The sequence below is a fragment of the Echinops telfairi genome, unplaced genomic scaffold, assembly GCF_000313985.2.
Source record: "Echinops telfairi isolate 266 unplaced genomic scaffold, ASM31398v2 ScPeMD7_7467;HRSCAF=8505_0, whole genome shotgun sequence".
In the NCBI taxonomy this organism is placed as follows: domain Eukaryota; kingdom Metazoa; phylum Chordata; class Mammalia; order Afrosoricida; family Tenrecidae; genus Echinops; species Echinops telfairi.
In genome coordinates, this window is record NW_022111367.1 from 2,183,601 (window position 1) to 2,200,318 (window position 16,718).

General features: G+C 35.4%; 1 protein-coding gene across 8 annotated transcripts in view; it reads left to right on the forward strand.

Moving 5' to 3' along the window:
• RBM26 (RNA binding motif protein 26) overlaps positions 1 to 16,718 on the forward strand; it is a 110,554-nt gene that overhangs the window by 17,173 nt on the left and 76,663 nt on the right. For all 8 annotated transcript variants that reach the window (XM_045283771.1, XM_045283772.1, XM_045283774.1 and 5 more), the window contains exons 2-5: positions 2,664 to 2,782; positions 3,608 to 3,744; positions 10,241 to 10,329; positions 12,540 to 12,757. In XM_045283771.1, the coding sequence (XP_045139706.1) occupies positions 2,664 to 2,782; positions 3,608 to 3,744; positions 10,241 to 10,329; positions 12,540 to 12,757 (563 nt within the window). The remainder of the gene's footprint in view (positions 1 to 2,663; positions 2,783 to 3,607; positions 3,745 to 10,240; positions 10,330 to 12,539; positions 12,758 to 16,718) is intronic.

Consider the following 16,718-nt stretch of genomic DNA (forward strand, 5'->3'; position numbering starts at 1 on the left):
GGCCTTTGATCCATCTTGAATTTGTTTCTGTGCGTGGTGTGATGTACAGGTATATTTTCATTCTTTTGCAAGCGAAAATCCAGTTTTTCCAGTACCATTTGTTGAAAAACCTGTATTTGCCCACTTATTGTGTTTTAGTTCCCTATGAAAAATTAGGTGTCTATAGGTCCTTTGTTGTATTTCTGAGTTCTAAATTCTAATCTATTAGCCTTCCTATCTATTGTTGTACCAGTATTTATTTTTTAATAGTGTATTATTTATCCTAGGTTTCTTTCCTTTTCATACAGAGTTGCTGATTTCTTTGAAAAATTGTGGAATTTGGATCAGAATTGCATTGGCTATATAGTATAATTTTGGTACTATTGAAATTTTAACAATATTTAATCTGCTTACCCAGGAACATAATAACTTGCTCTACATGAATAAGTTTTTTGAAGGAGTACTTTGTAGCTTTCTCTGTACAACACTTTTATTTTCTCTGGTAGATTTATTCTTGAATGTTTTATCCTTTGCGTGCGATGGCTACTTAAAGCAAGTCTATGAGTCGGACTAAAATCTTGGAAGTATAGATCTAAATGGGAGGGATATGTTAATAAAAATAGTTTCATATTTTGATACTCTTGTTTAATATAAGTTTCTATGATTTTGTAGCAATACGTTTTTAGTTTTAAGTTTATACAAACAATGACACCTTGAACTGAAAGTAGTTAGCAATATTTTGCCTAGGAGAGCAGCACTCTTTTCTCTAGTTCCGATTTTCTGATTTTCACTTTTCTTAACTTCTTCATGATCTAATTTCCCCCCCTAGTCTATGTATTACTTTGAATACGTAAGTCCTGGCAGTATGTACTGTTAACAGCAAACTCAAAAGCTGTTTTGAGGTGAGACTGTCTGCCCTTACTAATTAAAATACATAGCCTCATACACCCTAAAAGATTGTTATGAGTCAGAATTTACTCCATGGCAGTGGACTTTTGATGTTTTTTGTTTTGTTTGCTTTAGTACTTAAGTTGGTTTTCCTCTTATACAAATGCTGCTGATAAGTCTTGTTTTAGTACGTTATTCTGCCATTTCTGGCCATCCTTGTTTTTGTTTCTGTTTGCCCCACTCCTACTTCCTCACTTCCCAAACTACAAACAAGGATGATTGGCTTAAATTTGAGCACTCTTGTGGTCAGAATCATGATTTATTGGAAGTTTATGATTTTTTTCTGGTCTAAAAAGTATGTTGGGAACTTAAAATCAGTGGAATCTGACCAGTTTTCTAAGGTAGAAAGGAAGTGATTTACTCTTTCAGCATTATTTTTTGTTTCTTAAACATTTTAGAAGCTTCAGAAGACCCCCTTTTTGATCTGTTAGGAGAATAAATCCCCAACTTCCCCCCCATACTTTTATAGGATTTTTTTGGATAAAACATGAAAGTTTATTAATGTATTATAAGCCATTCTCTTTGTATTTAAAAATAAATGTAATAGTAAATTAGAAAATATAAGTAATTTTTTTTAGTTTTGTATGATGTTTATTTTACCTTTTTAAAATTCTAGCAGTTTTATAGATATATAATTCATGTATAATTCAATAGTTTAAGCATATTAAGAAGAGTTATGCAACTATCACCACAGTTTTAAAATAAATGCATTAAAAAAAATCTCCTGTGCCACTAAAATTCATTTCATCCTCTTTGCTTTTAGGTTAGATTATAATTCACCTTGAATCTTTGTAAATACATGAAAATACATTTATGAAAAAGTTGATTTATGATTACTGGGTAGAAAATTACCCTGAAACTTATCTTCAAATTATAGGTGCATATTGCTTTGTTTCTTTAGGCTAGGAATTTGGGAGCAGCTTAGCTGGATGTTTTAGGATCTTTCGTGATAACGTTTGTCAAACTGTTGGCCAGTCTATCAGTTTTAACCACTTAAGCTGTTGACCAAAATCTTCAATTTTCTGAATCGTCAAGATTCAGCAGAGACTGTAGAATCCTCTTGCTAGTTCACTCATTTGCTCTTCCCTGGCCTCATTGACTGGACCCCTTATATCATCTGCACATGATTCTTTCCACGTGGCTGCTTTAGTGTCTTCATCATATAGCACCTGATGACCCCTGTCTCAGAATCAGACACTGTTCAATTCTGCCATCTCTGTTTGTTAGAAGCAAGCCACTAAGTCCTACCCACACTCTAGGAGTGAGGAGGAGGGACTGCAGATTTCAAATGCAGATTTGCATTTGAAAAGAGGGATGCAGAATTTGAGTTCCTATTTTAAAATTTAAAGGTTAATTGATACAGTGGCTGTAACCACAAGGATGGTGTAGGATCGGGTTGTGCTTCCTTCTGTTGTATGAGGGTTTTTATGAGCTGGAAACTACTCAACAATACTTAACAACAACATACATTGTTTATTATAACTTCCCCTTTTAGCCATAAATGGTACTGAATTTTAAATATATACACAATAGGTTTTTGGAAGGATGCTGATAAGTACAACTACTCTGCAAAGTATATTAGTGTGAAAGAGAAGAACTTCTGTTTCTTGAGTGCCTTTCACGAGCTTTTCCTGTAAACTCATTTAATTATCATACCAACTAAGTTTGTGATTGGACTTTGTAGCATATGTAGTTTTTTATGGCTCCATTTTCTTCAACATTCCTTTTTTCTTCAGCTGTGATGCAGATCCATCAGCCCTAGCAAAATATGTTCTGGCTTTGGTAAAGAAAGACAAAAGTGAGAAAGAGTTAAAGGCACTGTGTATTGATCAGCTAGATGTATTTCTTCAGAAAGGTAAGATTTTTGTTATTTAATGATAAGATTATCCACAAGAAACTCTTTATGACACAGAATCTTCACGTAACAAATATTTTTAATGATTATTGTATACTAGTAATAATTCTAAGCTTTGTTAATAATTACTGATTATCTCCATAACACATTTTCAAATGAAAGCTTTCTGTTTCTTTAACATTCTTAGACTCTTAAAACTTGCTGATAGTTTTTCTTCCAAAACCAAACTTATTGCCATTTGTTGGTGCCAATGCAAAAATGATTAATAGCATGTTGAGTACATGTAGGACTGCTTAGGAAATTAGAATGCTGTTTAGTGTAATGTTTCTCAACCTTTTTTGACTTTTTGGTCTTTCCGGTATTATTAAAAAGAGTCCTGATATCTTAATGGGTTACATACTGACCTCAAGGTCAGTGCTTTCACCCTACCAGCAGCTCTATGGTAGAAAGATGAGGCTGTCTTCCTCTGTAAAGATTCACAGCTTCAGAAACAGTAGAGAGCAGTTTTATTCTGTTGTGTAGGATCGCTATGAGTCAAAATCAGCTCGATAGCAGTGGGCACAGATTAGTAATATTTGTGTGAGGCACACTGGGTAGTATTGATGAAGCAACTAGTGCATAGGCTCTGGCCATTCTGGGGCCCACCCCCTGAAACTTGTATCCATCAGTATTAACCATGGCTTAATGGTTTGGAAGCTATTTGTCTTAGTATAATTTCTACATTTATAAGTTACAGATATATTTTATCATATTAGAGATCTGTTGTATAGAGGTAGAGAATTATATCCTAGAAACTGTCTTATAATCTATGTTTTGAATTTTTAGAGACACAGATATTTGTGGAAAAACTTTTTGATGCTGTGAATACAAAGAGTTATCTACCTCCTCCAGAGCAGCCATCATCAGGAAGCTTAAAGGTAGAATTTTTTCAACACCAAGAAAAAGATATAAAAAAAGAAGAGGTAAGGGTTTTGTTCTACGTTAGATCTTCTTTAACTATGTATTGAGAATGATTAAACTGAATTTTATTTTCTAGTCTGTGTTGGGATTCTCAAGACCACCCCAAGGTGGTGGTGATTATTCATTAGAGGACTCAGCCATGGGAATGGCAGGAACCCACCAAAATAAGAATAGTAGTCTCAGACTTACTGCATTACTTTTTGCATTATCTTTCAGGCTTGGAATTGTATCATCAATAGTCTATGAAAATGACTAAAGCGTGGCCTATTTATGACTAGGCTACATAAGTTTCGTAGGGGTCTACTTTTTTGGTAATCAAATATTTTACAGGCAATAGAGAGAGGTGACTTCACATTTTAGAATATTTTTGAAGATCGTATCTCTATAAGAAGGCTTCACAAAATTTATGGGAAATTCCTGTATTTTTCAGTTCCATTTTTTCCCCCATGAAATTTCCAAAGCCACCCCATATTTTTGAGTCCTTGTAACTTGTTCAGTAGTCATAATTTAGATAATGCTTGGCAGGGAAACTAATATATTTCCATATTTCTCCTAACATTAGGCTCAAACAAATCTTTGTTAAAGTTTTGACTTTGTAACTCTTAGAATATTACTTTTCTCTTGTTTATTTTCAGCATTTTCGCATTTGTAGGGGTAGATGAAGGGGTACAGAGCAAATGAATTTTTTTCATTCAGCGATTCCCATCATTGGTTGCAGTCCCTATGATGCAGTCCTTCATCCTCCCTATAATTTCTTCACTAACTTTCCTTTGCTAATGCTTCTGCACTTTTGTAGTCATTTTGATTTCAAATGGCTTATTATTTTAAAGAGTAGACACCTCCCTGGTATTATTGTTTCTCTTATAGACCCGTGCATTATTTGGCTGAAAATTGAGCCACAGGGTTGATGAGTTCTGTTCTAGACCTGAAGGATGACTAAGGATCCTAGTCTTGGGGTTCCACCAGTCTCTTTGTGACCAATAAACCTTCTCCTTATCTCAGATTATTTTGAGTTTATTCCGCATTTTTCTTTCAAGACTTTTTAATGTAATCCCTGTCAGAGCAGTTAATATTGGTAGCTGGCACCATCTACTTCTTGTCTCAGTGTTGTTTGATCTTTGATGTTTGCATGGTTCATTATTTAGTCAGTTGTATAAATTGTTTCCAGAAATCTTTGATTTTCTTCACTTTTTTTTTGCTCTTATTAGGAAGAGACCAATACTTTCAAGAATATTATTTTTCTGAATCTCAGTTATTATGAAACAAACACTACTTGACAACTCTGAGGACTATGTAAAATAATTAGCATAGAGTGTGACTTGTGGAAGGATCTACTGTTAGTGTTGAGAAATTGTGTGGTAGGAGCTGTGATGGTGATTTTCGTTTTTCCTCTCATACTTTGTGTGCTATCCCTAGATTATTAATATATAGTGATGAGGCTGTAGTATGTTTGTTGTTGTTAGGTGTTGTCTGGTTGGTTCTGACTCATATCAGTCCTGTGGACAACAGAATAAAACATTGCTTGTCTATGTTACCCTCACATTTGCTCCAACCTACTTTTCTAGCCATCGTATCAATCCATTTTATCAACGGTCTTCCTCTTTTTGACTACCCCTCCATTTTACCAAGCGTGATGCCCTTCTACAGGAACTGATCTGTCCTGACAGCATGTCCAAAGTAGGTAAGACAAAGTCTTTCCCTCTTTGCTTCGAAGGAGCGTTTTGGCCTTACTTCTTCCAACACATGTTGATTTATCCTTTTGGCCGTCCATGGTATTTTCAGTATTCTACAGTACTACAATTCAAATACATCAATTCTTCAGTATTCCTTATTCATTATTCAACGTTCACATGTATATGAGGCAATTGAAAATACCACGGTTTGAGTCAGGCACACCTTAGTTTTCAAAGGAAAATCCTTGCTTTTCAATTCTTTCAAGAGACCTTGTGCAGCAGATTTGCCCAGTGTAACTTGTCTTTTGATCTTTTGACTTTTGTTTCCATGAACATTGATTGTGGATCCAAGCAGGATGAAATCCTTGACAACTTCAACTTTTTCTCCATTTATCATGATGTTACCTGTTGGTCTGAGTGTGAGAATTTTGGTCTTATTTACACTGAATTGTAACCCATACTGAGGCTGCAATCCTTTATCTTCATCAGTAAGTGCTTCTCACTTTCCTCCAGCAAGGTTGTGCCATCTGCATTTTGCAGTTGGTTAATGAGCCTCTAATCCTGGTACTGAATCTTCTTCATATAATCAAGTTTCTCTGATGATTTGCTCAGCCTACAAATTGAATAAGTATGGTGAAGAGGATGCAACAGTGTTGCAAACCTTTCCTGCCTTTGAACTATGTTGTATGGTTAAAAATATTATTTGATACTTTTAAAGGATATTTTTATGTATCTGTGCATCTCAGCATATTTGCTTAAATGTATGAGGAAACCTCAAAAAGTTTATGGGAAATTTCCATTATCAGTTCAATTTTTCCATGAGCATTCTCAAATATGGATGTATGTGTGTATTTATATATATGTAAAGACATCCCTTGTGAATGCTCTAGTTTCATACATATGTAACGATCCATGTTTTTCTACACTTAGAATGTCATTTCACTAACTGGAATTATTCTGTATGGTTTTCCAATTTATTTTCGTTAAAAACATCTTTTCTTAAATTCTGTCTTTTTTATAGAAGCTACTATATTTATATATGATTTTTAATTTTATAATTTTATTATGGAATATATTACGATTAAAGTCAGTTACATATAACAATGTAAAATAGTCAAATAATGCCGTCTAAATGCTTCTGTTTTATATTTAAAAAATGTTGAGCTGAACTGACATAAAATATAGCTCTGAGTCCTAAAGGATCCATTAGTGAAGGCTTGATTTTTGATTTTTAAATCACAAATTATATTTTAATTTTTAAAATCCTTAGGAAATCTTGGATCTTTTGTTTGAGGATCAGGCTTTTACATTGGTTATTGGTGAGACTTTAGTTTGATATCTACTGGTTTAATACTGTTTCACCAGTTTTGAAAAATTATTGTGTTGTTGTGGTTGTTTGGTGCCATCCATTTTGTTCTGACCCATAGCGACAACAGAAAGAAACACTGCATGATCCTGTGCCCTCCTCACAATTGTTATGTCTGAACCCATTGTTGTAGCCACTGTCTCCATATCGTTGAAGGACTTCCTCTTTACCATGCATGACATCCTTCTCCAGGGACTTGTCTCTCCTGATAATATGTTCAAAGTACCGTATGTACTCGAGTATAAAGCGGCCTGGATATCAAACTGCATTAAAAATGTGCTGAAAAGCGGCTTATACATGAGTAGATACGGTATTTAAGTTGAAGTCTTGTCAACTTTGCCTGTAAGGAGCACTTTGGCCCTACTTCTTCCAAGACAGTTTAGATTGCCCTTTTAAGATTCGTAGTACTTTGTCTGAACCACAATTATTCTTTGCCAGCACTACAATCCAAGCTTCGATTCTTTTCAGTCTCCCTTATTCAGTATCCAACTTTCACATGCATATGAGACAATTGAGAATACCATGACTTGGGTCTAGTGCACCGTAGTTTTCAAAGTACCATCCATGCTTTTCAATAATCTAAAGAAATATTATGCAGCAGATTTTCCTACTATATCACTTTTGATCTGTTAACTGCTGCTTCTATAAGCATTGATTGTGGGTCTAATAAGACAAATCCTTGACAAATTCAACATTTTCTCCATTTTTGATGTTACCTATTGGTCTGATTGTGAGAATTTCGATCTTTGTTGCATTGACTTGTAATCCATACTGAAGGCTACAATCATTGATCTTCATCAGGAAGTGCTTCAAGCCTTCCAAAAAGTACACGGCAACTTCCTAGTATTCTCTGCTTCTAGCCAAGATCCATGTGACATAAACTTGTCATATATCCCTTGTTCCATGTCCTCTTGAATCTGGCTTGAACCTCTGGCAGCTCCCTGTCAATAAACTGCAGCCATTGTTGTATGATCTTCAGCAAAAAATTTTCCTTTCATGTGTTATCAGTGATGATATTCTATGATTTGTTGTGTCACCTTTCTTTAAAATGAGCACAAATATGTATCTCTCTCAGTTCGTCGGCCAGGTAGCTGTCTTCCAAATTTCCTTACATAAACTGTTAAGTGCTTCATCAGCATTTTGAAACATTTCATTTGGTATTCCATGAATACCAGGAGACGTGTTTTTTGGCTGAAGATTTCAGCACAGCTTGAACTTCTTTCATCATATGCTACTTCTTGCTCATATGCTACCTCCTGAAATAGTAGAATATCTAGTTTTTCTTTTTCTTCTTCTTTTTTTGTACAATGACTTATGTATATTCTTTCCCTCTTCTCTTGATACTTCCTGCATCATTCAATATATTGCCCATAGAATCTTTCAGTATTGCAACTTAAGACTTGACTTTTTTTCTACAGTTCTTTCATTTTCAGATATGCTGAGCATGTTCTTCATTTTTGGTTTTCTGTGATTAAGAACAAGTTTCAGAGACTATTTTGAGATCCACTTTGATCTTTCCTTCTTTTTTGTCTTTTTAATGACATTTTGCTTTCTTCATGAATGATGTTCTTGCTGCCCTCCCACAGCTCATTGGGTCTTCTGTCATTAGTGTTCAATGGGTCAAATCTGTTATTGAGATGTTCTCAAAATTCAAGTGGGTTGTATTTTGGCTCTAATAGAGTTCTAATTTTCTCCAGCTCTATCCTGAATTTACATGTGAACAATTGGTCCACAGTCAGCCTCTCTCCTGGTTTTAGCTACTGATACTTATTTCCCCACAGATGTAGGCAATTTGATTTTTGTATATTGTATCTGGAGAAGTCCACGTGTATAGTTTCCTTTCGTGTTGTTGAAAAAACATATTTGTTATGAAAGTAGTTGGTTTTGGAAAACTCTATCATGTGTTCTCCAGTTTCATTTTTGTCACATTTTTCATCTCTTTTTCCCCAACCTTTGAATCCAGTCACCAATAGTTTTCAGAGCCTCTTGGGTGCATGTTGATCAATTTCTGATGGAAGTTGTTGGTAAAATTCTTCAGTTTGTTTTTGGTGCATAAATTTGAAGAATAGTTTTATAGATGAGATTTCCTTGAAGATAGATATAATCCTATCATACACAGCCTTGTACTTCAAGATTGATTTTTCAAAATCCCTTTTTTAGCATGCAGTTCCTCCTGATTGTGTTATTCCTGGCATAGTAAATCAAAAGATTTTCTCATTCAAAATGGCCAACACCAGTCCAGTTCAGCTAACAAATGCTTAGAATATCCATGTCATTTTTGACCGCTTTCAGTTTTCTTAACTTTATATTTCTCACATTCCTAATTCAGATCCTTAGTAGATTTTTGCACCGGTTTCTCCTTGCTTTGAGCCCTGTCCCATAAGCAAATGAAGATCCTCAGGTTCTACTCGCACAAGCTTTGTTCTATTCACGGCACTGTGGTCAATTCCACTCAGAGCAAGCGGCGCCTCCTCAGTCACATTTTGAGTGCCCTCAGACCTGAGGAGCCCTTGGCACGATCTCTCTCTCAGAATGTTCTGCTTCCACTCATTAGGCCTTCAATATTTGGCAGTGTTTTAAAGCTATGCATAGGTTTTCAGCGGCTACTTCTTCTGAAGTATGGAGCCAAGCCCTTCTTTGGTGCCTGTTCTTAGTCTGGAAGCTCCACTGAAACCTATTCACTTTGAGTGACCTGCTGGTATTTGAAATACCAGTGACAGAGTCCGGCATCACAGCAACACACAACCCAACACAGTACAACAAACATCGCAGCACACTGACAAATGATGATAACCACCTATGGAGGATATTTAAGCTTGGTGGCCTGGTAGGCATAGTGGATTATGTGTTGGACTGCTAGTCAGGGGATCAGTAGCTAGAACCCACCAGCTGCTGTTCTATGGGAGACAGACGAGGCTGTCTGCTCTCATAAAGATTTACAGTCTCGGGAACCCAAAATGGCAGGTCCACGTATATTTTAAAGGATGCTATGTGGTCAGAGTCCACTCAGTGTCCATGTGTAAAAAAGAAAACCTACAGCCATTGAGTTGATTCCTACTTCTAATAACTGGACCTACAGGGTTTCCTGGGCACTGTGAAACCTTTTTGTGTATCTAATAGCCTCATGTTTCTCCAAAAGAGCAGCTGGTGGGTTTGAACCATTGAGTTTCAGATTAGTAACTCAAGACCTACTTGACAGCCTCATCAGGGCTTCTTGGTAGTGGTTATAGAGAATATTTATCCTGAATCTTTATGAATTCTCAAGATATTAGATGATGGTCTCAGTTTAATGCTGTCGATATAATGAAAGTCTGGTTAAATTGAGTGATTATATTTAATATATTGAGACTATACTGAAATTCTTTTACAAGTCAGTTTATTAATTTTTGTGTTTCAATATTAATTAACCCAGTCAAAAAGTAACATAAAAATTTATTATATACACTTTCCATGTTTCAGATCCCAAAGGAGGAAGAGCGAGAGAAGAAGTTTTCTAGAAGGCTAAATCATAGCCCTCCCCAGTCAAGCTCAAGATACAGAGAAAATAGGTGATCAGTTCATTTATTTATTCTCAGTGTTTTACCCAGTCATTGCCTTTGAGCCAGTTCTTACCTAGTTATTTATTTTTAAACAACAACAACAACAACAAACCTTTATTATGAAATGGGTGAAAGTTTACAGAGATGATTAGTGATCCATTCAACAGTTTTAATACACATTTGTTTCCCTACCTGCTCTCTGTGTTTCTAGTTTTTGTTCTTCCCTGCCAGGTCCCATCTTATGTTTTTTGGTTTTAGGGTTATGGAGTCTGAGATTTGTGTGCATTATTAGTCTTCATTAGACCTTGTCATTCATTGTTTCCATGTATCTTTGGCTCTTCTTCAGTCTTCATTGCTCTGGATGAGAAGAGACCAGTATTTGCCCCTTAGATGCCTGTTTACAAAAATTTAAGACCCTGGTCACTACTCATCAAAGAAGGATGTGTCGAACATTTTCTTTGTGGATTATGTTAAGCCATTTATCTTTGATGTCCCATGAGATTATGGTCTTGAGTCCCCAGGACTAGGAACTCATTCTCTCAGGGTGTTTGTTTATGGTAAGACGTTTTCATAATTTTGTCCCCTGTATGCTTCAATTCACGGCTATATTTCTAACATAACTATATACATATGTAGAAATATCTTCTCTCAAATCTGTACATATTTGAGGCTGTGTTTGGGCCTCCTCTCTACTCTTGTTCTGCTTGTGTGTTTTATCTATTTATAAACTCATAATTTGTTAAAACCGTTATTACCAGATTAAGCATACAAGTAAGAAAAGAAGTATTGCTACTAGGATGCTAGTTCATACGTTCATGAGTCTGTTTCAAACAAAACATTTAAAGATGTCTGTCATCAGTGGATAACTGCAGACAAGTTTTCTTAGTATTACTCTCATCTAGTCACATTAGGGTATCTTCACAAAGATCCATTCAAAATAGTGACCTCTTAGGGGATCCACTTAGTCAGTTAAATTCAGGGAAGAGCGTCTTCTAAATATTTTGGGGGCAGTGGTTAAAAATATGTTGGATCTCAAAGGAATAATCTTGATAGAGTCTCTCTAAGGGTACTAGATGATCTCCAGGGTTTATTTGAGATAATTTTTAAGAAAATTAAAAATTGCCTTAGTGAGTAAAAAGTTGGGAAAGTTGAACTTAAGGAATTTTTTTCCATCATGACAATGTACCTACTCATTCTTTGAGGGGAATAAGGGTTGTCCTATAAGGAATTTCTTTGGAATTACCTTGGAATTACCTCCTCTGCCCTACAATCCAGGTCTTGTCCCTTCAGATTTCTTTTTTGTTCTACAAGCTCAAAGAACATTTAAAAGAATCCTAGATAATTTTCTTCAAGAATGCCCAAACTACCAATTTAATGTTGAAATTGAATAGTGAAAAGTTCTTTGGGGAAGGATTAGAGAGATGGAAATACAGCCTTTAAAACTGTATATAATTTTGTTTAATATCACTTTTTAAATTACCTCCATTGCCTTTAACTCTATTCTGTTTTAGGTGAATCTTAATTTGAGGCATTCCTTTTTTGCTTGCCTGAAGAGAGCTTCTGTGAATAAATGATTTTTCCCATCAAAGTTTTAAATCATTTAAGAGTATAACGTGTGATATGTATATGAGAGACTATAAGCATAAGACACTGTGTACTATAAAACAGATATAGATAGATGCTTAAATGTATAGATGTTTGAAAGTATTATAGATAAGAACATGTGTAAGACTAAGGGTTAAAATAGTTTTGTTTTTTTCTAAGTGGGTTTTGGGGTACTTAATAGCTCATAATCAGGTGTGATTTCCCCCCCCCCCATTAGAGTTTACTCCCATTATTAGTTGGTTTTTAAAACAATTATCATTAGCAAAAATGTAAAAGGGTATTTCAAAAGATTTATGGAGGTATGGAAACAAACATAATGGCATTTTCCCATGAATTTCTTTCTCTCTGTGCAACTCCTCTTCCTCCCTTTTAAATGAATTAATAAACAGTGAAATATATGCAAAGCACAGTTGCACATCTCATCAGAACAGTTATAGTATCCCAATTAACCACCTATGTATGTAGCCATACCCCCTCCCCCCATTATTAGTTTAATGGTAGTAGTTCAGAGAATTATGATATTAAAAGAATTGGTTAAAAGTATTGTGTATAATTTGGGGGGGGGTTGGTATACATTTAAAAATCATTTATGTAAAAGTCATATTTTTCTTTAGGAGTCGTGATGAGAGGAAGAAAGATGATCGTTCTCGTAAAAGAGATTATGATAGAAACCCTCCTCGAAGAGATTCTTACAGAGACCGATACAACAGAAGACGAGGGAGGAGTCGCAGTTACAGCAGGAGTCGGAGTCGGAGCTGGAGTAAAGAGAGACTGCGAGACAGAGATAGAGATAGGAGCAGGACTCGAAGCAGAAGCAGAACACGAAGCAGAGGTAAGTAATACAAATGTTGTGTATTTTAGCTAGCATTCTTATATTGTGTGTGTGTGTAGGGGAGTACTTATTTGCATATTTAAAGTGTTTTATTTTTTAGTTTTGCTAATGTTGCCTTCATATTTGTAACTTGATGTGTTTTGTTGTCCAAGTGAATATTTTCTGAAAGTTTCATTGAGAAATTGTATATCTCAGTAATTCCTCTTGGATACATTTCAATTAAAAAAGCACAAAAGATGGGCAAACGTGATAGTGGGGGAGGGGGAAAGAAAAAGAGGAAAGAGCAAGACAGTAAAAATTATATATATGTGTGTGTGTGTGTGTGTGTGTGTGTATGTGTAAATATAGATGTGTATCCATGTAAATATATAAAGATAGGTATATTTGTCTATGTGTATGTATGAGGGGATATCTTCCCATTCCCCAAATGTAATGTTTTCAAAACTATGCATTTAAATTTTTTTACAAGACAATTATCACCTTCAAAGTACTCTCCATTACACTTAATACACTTGTCAAATCTGTGATTTCATTCTTGGAAATATTTTTCGAACTTACCTGTTTGGATGGCTGGCAGCCCCTCCCTCATTTCTTTCTTCACCTCTTTTCCATTGTAAAATTGTCCTTTCGTGTCTCTCTTCGTTTGTTGGAAACAAAAAGAAATCTCATGGAGTGAGGTCATGTGAGTAAGGTACGTGGGGCAAAAGAGGCAGGCTGTTTTGTTTTTTTTTGCCAAAAACTGGCACCCTGAGATGGCTGTGTGAGCTGGTGCCTTGTCATAGTGGCAAAACCAGTCCCCTGTCTGCTACAAATCAGGCCTTTTTTGTCACACAGTGTTACACAATCTTTTCAGAACCTCTAAATAGAAAGCTTTGATTAACAGTCTGACTTGGTGGTACGAACTCAAAATGCACTACGAGTCAAAATTTTCAACCATTAGGGAAATTGATGGATGTCCAGAATGAAGTCAGTTAACATTTCGCTTTTTTTTTAATGAGAAAACCACTCGTACACTTGAGTTTTTCCCAAGGTGCGATCCTTATAAGCTGTGTTTAACATCACAACAATTTCTGTGGCATTTTTCCTGAGCAGGAAACAAAATTTCACAGTCGCACTATGTTTTCTTCTATTGGCCATCACGAAAAAGGAGGTTTGAGTGAAACTGCTTTTTTGGAAAAATTCACTGTGACGGGAGAGAACCTTCCCAGGCTATGCAACTGGGTGCACCAACTCAGAGCAAGTTGCTTGATGCTCTTCTAGCGGGGGTGGGGTGGGGGGGATGCATACTATCAAAACTCTGCTCCACCTAGTACAATTCTGTTTTGGTTTTTGGTTTTTTTTGGTACTCCTTATCTATAGATAGATATGTAAATACAATAAAGAAGCAGATGGATTTTGGGCCTCTACTTAAATCTTACTTTAGTACAAGAACAGTTCTAATAATGTGGCAATGTATGATACTCACTTTCTCGATCACTGAAGACCAAATGGGTCCATAAGCAGATGTGGTGAAGAAAGCTGATAGTGCCTGGCTATTCAAAGATAGAGTGTCTGGGGTCTTTAAGGCTTGAAGTTAAACAAGCGGCTATCTAGCAGGGAAGCAAGAAAGCCCACATGGAAGAAGCACACCAGCCTATGTGATAAGAGGTGTTGACGTGAATAGGTATCAGAAGTTCAAAAACAAGCAGTCATATTGATGTGAAGGAGGGTAGACAAACTGAAGACCCCAAACTACCTGTAAGATAATTGGACAGTCCCTCAGAGAAGGGCCACATGGAAGCGATGATATGTACAGGGTGTAATATAGCACTGATGAAACTTAACTATCTTCTAGTTCTTTAACATTCCTCCCCTTACTATTATGATCTTATTTTTACATCATTAATCTTGTTAGACCCACGTATGTTCAATTACATAATTAACATACTTTGATGCATGAAATCTAAGATAGATAAACACTTCAGAAATAGTGATGGTAGTAATGATTCCCTGAAGGGTATGGGAAGAGAGGGGAAGGAAGGGAGTGTAAGGGTGAACCGATAGCAATGATGATGTATAACCCCACTTGAGGGATATGAATAACAGAATTGTAGGTGAACGAATATATTGGATGGCAAAATAATAATAATATATAATAATAAGGGTTCCTTGGGGGTAGGGTGGGGAAGGGAGGGGATAACGAGGAGCTGATATCAAAGAGTTCAAGAAGGAAAATGTTTAAAAAACTGACGTTGGCAGCAATTATACAATTCTGCTTGATCTAATTGAATTATGGATTGTTCTGTAAGGGCTCTCAATAAAATGATTATAAACAAAACTAATAAAACAACAAAACAGAAATTGCATTTAATTTAAAACCATAAAGAATTATTACTATCAGATGATTGAAATTAGAAAGACTTGACATTTCCAATTATTAGGGAGGACATAGATGAACTGAAATTTTGAGAAAACAGTTTGGTAATACTTAAAAATGTTAAACCTGCACCTCTATTGTGATCCAGCTATTCCATTCTTAGATACTTATCTGGGAGAAATGAAATAATTTGTGTACACCATGACATTCACACCAGTGTTTGGTAGTTTAGCAATAATAAGCAACACACTGCTAATAACGTGCAACAATGTAGATGACTCTTAGAATAACTATGTTGAGTGAAAGAACTAAGACAAAACAGTATAAATACAAATATTTCTCGACATGGAAGCTAATTTACAGGGGTAGAAAGTCAATTTGTAGTTGCTTGAAGATGGCATAAAAGAGAGTTGGATTATGGAAGGGTGCAAGAAAATTTTTGTGAGTGAAAAATATATTTATTATCTTGATTGTGATGACGAATTCATAGATACATATACACAAATCATGTCTCAAATTGTACAACTTACATGTGTGCCCTGGTGGAACTGATAACCTTATAGTCAACAGTTCAAACCCACTAGCCACTCCATGAGAAAAAGACAGATTTGTATTCTCTCTCATCAAGATAGTAATAATGCATAGGAGCAATAGTCCTGTAGAGTTGTGCGATGGGTCAGAATGGACTCGACAGTGAGTTTTTCCAAAAAGTTAGGCAGACTATTATGTATCAGTTAAAGCTAAAAACATTAAGAGTTAAAAAGGGTGTTTCAGATGTGGATGTTCATAAGCAAATGTCATTTCTATCTTGTATAATTTTTCCTTGCAGCTAACACATATTTGATATAGAAAAACTTTACTAAAACTGTTACTGAAACTTTATAGTATGTTTACACATGTAGCCTTTTGAAAATAGTATTTTGATCTTCACTTGAAGCCCTGTACTTCTCTATTCTTAGAGTTTTTGTTATTGTTTTCCTATGATTTACATTGGATAGACTTCTCTACACTCTGCTTCATGTGACTAATCTTCATAATCTTCTCCTTTCATGGGAACATATATAGCCTAATTAGTTTCTTTATATGTGTTTAATATGAACTTTTTTCTTTTCCTCTTCTCTAAGACTGTTCATTTTCTTCTTCAATAAGTATGAGTGACATAAAAAAATTGGTGAAAAAATGACACTTGTAATTCAGTTTTTCTGCAAGCTTTTTGAAGCCTTCATATTGTTCAGTGTCAAAAGTTCTACTAGAATCTTTAGATGATTGACAACTAAATGTTCATCACAGGAAGAATACCGTAGTTATACTTGTGTACTTTGTTTTGTGGGTTGATGTTATGCATACTGCAATTAAAAAGTAAAATACTTCTTTTTTTCTTTTTCTAAGAAATCCAGGTACAAAAATACCGTATATACTCAAGTATAAGCCGACCCGAATATCAGCCAAGGCACTTAATTTAACCACAAACACTCCATTTAAATATGCTGAAAGACTCGGCTTATACTCATATATGGTAACTCTTTTTTCAGCAGCTTTATGCCTCATTTTATAATTTGGTTTTGTTGAATAGGAGCAGCTTATCTTGGGATGTTGATTTAAAGA